At 31.4% G+C, this 3,807-nt stretch overlaps 1 protein-coding gene across 1 annotated transcript in view; it reads left to right on the top strand.

Moving 5' to 3' along the window:
* The window catches only part of LOC137632390 (repulsive guidance molecule B-like), a 207,732-nt gene extending 206,268 nt beyond the window's left edge, over positions 1-1,464 (top strand). The window contains exon 4 of the mRNA XM_068364325.1: positions 1,204-1,464. Coding sequence (XP_068220426.1) covers positions 1,204-1,464 — 261 coding nt within the window. The remainder of the gene's footprint in view (positions 1-1,203) is intronic.
* The last annotated feature ends 2,343 nt before the right edge of the window (positions 1,465-3,807 follow it).

Below are 3,807 nucleotides of genomic sequence, written 5' to 3'. Positions count from 1 at the left end.
GTAAACCTCCACAAAATATTATTTTTAATTGTTAGAAGTTTTAACAACTATAGATTAATCAATCGTCATCGACTAAATGTACACGGAGACGTGATATTGGGTATCCAATAAAACCCGTATTATTATTATTATTATTATTATTATTATTATTATTATTATTATTATTATTATTATTATTATTATTATTATTATTACTATCCAAGCTACAACCCTAGTTGGAAAAGCAAGATGCTATAAGCCCAGGGGCTCCAACAGGGAAAAATAGCCCAGTGAGGAAAGGAAATAAGGAAATAAATAAATGAAGAGCAGGTATTGCTGTTGAGTATATTAGTTACCTTATATATAGCTACTAATGAAATATACATCATCGTTGCTAAGCCTGATTTTATAATAAAAACAGGTAAGAAAAAGTGAAGGTTGAAAATCTTTAGCTTCATGAGTGAAATTCATATTGAAAAATCCTGAATCTAAGACTAGAGACTGTCTTTAATTATTAAGCCAAGCATCAACAGCAGTCGAATTCAATAAAAACAGGTAAGAGAAAGTGAATGTTGAAACTTCATTTTCATGAGTGAAATTAATATTGAAAAATCCTGAATCTAAGACTAGAGACTGTCTTTAATTATTAAGCCAAGCATCAACAGCAGTCGAATTCCCTCATAGAAATGGCTTGACTAAATCCTGTGACTAAACACATTCTATTACTAAGCACCTCACAAACGGCTTCTTAATAAAATAAGATTTAACAACCTACGGCTAATTTAGGCTTATCCCGTCTTGAAATGACCTCTGAACCTACACTTTCATTGGCAACCATGTGGGATAAACTATAAAATCAAGCTAAATCAAGCTATTCGACAGAAGAATAGCCATAAAACGTCAAATAACTGACAGCAATAACAAAATAACATGAAAAAGTAAGGGAAAATGATAAAATTTTGGATATTTTCCTCACTTTTCTCGCCATGAGGGTTGTAGCTTAGCAAGTAATAATAATAATAATAATAATAATAATAATAATAATAATAATAATAATAATAATAATAATATGATGATGATGATGATGATGATGATGATGATGATGATGATGATGAACAGAGCCAAAGTAAAACTATCCACCAACAGCACGAGACTAACAATTATAAATTATACTAATGATTACGTACTTAACAATTTTAACGTCTATGCACATAACTTCCTTAGCCTAGATACGAAAGATACTTCAATAAGATTCTTATATTAAACGACAATGGCTTTAACAACTTCAACAACTGCGACGACAATGACTTTAACAACTTCAACAACTGCGACGACAATGACTTTAACAACTTCAACAACGTCGACGACAATGACTTTAACAACTTCAACAACAGCGACGACAACGACTTTAACAAATTCAACGACTTCAATGATAACGACTCCAACGACTTTGACGACAACTCTTATGTGCCCTTTACTTACTAGAAAATTTCTAAAACAAATATACAAGATACACTGCTTAGGAACATTAGTACTTGCGGTTAAGTATTTCCACCCTAGAGGAAAAATCTAAAAAAAAAAAACAAATGAAATACAATTAAAGGGAAATCAAGGTATGTAACAATATATATACTGTATGTACCACAAAATTGAAATATATCCCCCATTCATGATCTTCCTAAGGATGTGATTGATTTTCTAAAAAAAAATCGTTATCATATGGGATATGCATACTAGCTCACTATATGTTTGCAAAAGGGTTTAAAAACATGTAAAAATCACACGCAAACTTCATGTAAAACGCCCTCTAAATCATATCCAAACGCAAACTTCATGTAAAACGCCCTCTAAATCATATCCAAATACGCATATGCCTAAACATCATATACTAATACCTAGCAGCATGAGCAAACTTTGATTTATCACACCTTCCCATTCAAGAAATTGCACGTTCTGGCCTAACAAACCTGGACAAAATTGCTTACCAACCACTAAGTCATATCGCCTGGTAAATTGTACATCAACGTTGCTCAAGCAATCTCTCATAAAGTTCAAACATTTCCCCTATTACATTAAACATTAAGGAATTCCTAACAGAACTTATTCAAAGAAAAACTATAAATTCTAAGATATGGCAATCTTATTTCTAACTGGGGAACACATAGGAAGAGAGCAACAGTATCATATGTGTAGTCATGCTGGATTTCTACGGATAGGGATGTTGTTCAACACTGCTAAAAATATAACTTTGAAAATGAGCATGTTTTAATGAAAGTGGAAGAGTAAACGGCTCATTATTCACAAGTTTTTAACTTGTTTTTCTTAGGACTATTCAATGAAAACAATTCTTTGGGAGTAACTATAAAGGAAATAATTGTTTTTGTTTTCATCCAGAATGGGAGACAGACTGTTGTTATACTCTACAAGAAAGAGAACAATCCTGCTTTCTACACTGGAGGAGGGAAAAGAATCTTTTACCCAAAACCTAAAAATAGAATGTGAGAGAACTCACAACTCCCAATTCACAATATGGGATGAAATTCATGACTCCACACTATCGAAAGGGGGAGAAAACCTATTTGTGCTCACCAAAGGGAATAAAAACTCAAGCGTGAGAGAAAGGGATGAACACTGCAATGAAATGCACGAATGCTATACCATTTACCTTTACTCCAAACTAATTCGCAAAGTTTCGCAATAAACTTATTCACTCACCCACTTATTTGTCTAAACCTCCAGTGATCTTCCCCTATCAATCCCTCCGCTGCCTGTCTTAATTTAAGAATAGGAAAATACTCTGCAAATTCCTGAGTACTCAACCTGAATAGTATGCATGTATAATGCAGTACTTTCAGTTACCTATATTACCTTTCCAAATATAAGGCTGACCGTTTTGAGAAGATATTTCGATCTAATATGAATGAATTTATTATTTGGATTATACGATTGAACATAAAAATGTTATCATCAGTGTAAACTGCACTTTCGATGTGGATTATTTCTTTAATATTCAGAAATTCACCATTCTAATAACTCAGTATTTTTGTGTGTAAAGATATGCTGCATGGAGAGCTTTTCAAAATTCTTTTTTGAAAAAAAAAATAAAAATAAAAATAACAAGAGCAGTAACAAAACTAAATAAAGCAAATACTCCTAACATACTGAAGAAGTTCCTTCCAAATGTATATTTACAAAGTTATTTTTTCCATATTATCATAAGCACAATAAAAACAGACAAAAAGGACTAGGACGCACATCAACAACATCAAAACCATTTGGGAATATACTTTTATAGAATATAATTTGACCGATTTAAGATTTATCTGATCTACTCTCTGGATTTAAAATAAATTTTGAAGGTTAACGAGAGAGAAAATCTCAACTCAGTCAGTCTTTAATAAAGTAATTAACTCTGGTTGAAAAAAATCTACAACGATAAGTAAGGGTTTTATTTTCCTTAGCATCAATTAAATCAAGGCCAAGAATTCCCCTTTCAAAATTATTTCCAGTCACCTCTCCAAATAAGTAATCACATATTGCCATTCAGGGGTGTCACCATCAGTAAACCTTTCGTTAAACCTCCCACACAACATATAGTATAACTATACTAAATTTAAGACAATAAAAAGTAAATTTTAAATTTATATAAAAAATAGTGGCTAAAACCACACTTTGCATTACTCTTAATTTAACTTTCCAAACTTTTCTCTACCATGGTTAGCTAGCTAACTACCCTCCTTCTTTCAGTCATTTCCCTGCCATCTTTATAATATATATATATATATATATATATATATATATATATATATATATATATATATATACATA

The sequence above is a fragment of the Palaemon carinicauda genome, chromosome 41 (genome assembly GCF_036898095.1).
Source record: "Palaemon carinicauda isolate YSFRI2023 chromosome 41, ASM3689809v2, whole genome shotgun sequence".
Classification (NCBI taxonomy): domain Eukaryota; kingdom Metazoa; phylum Arthropoda; class Malacostraca; order Decapoda; family Palaemonidae; genus Palaemon; species Palaemon carinicauda.
This window is presented reverse-complemented; position numbering and strand designations above follow the sequence as displayed.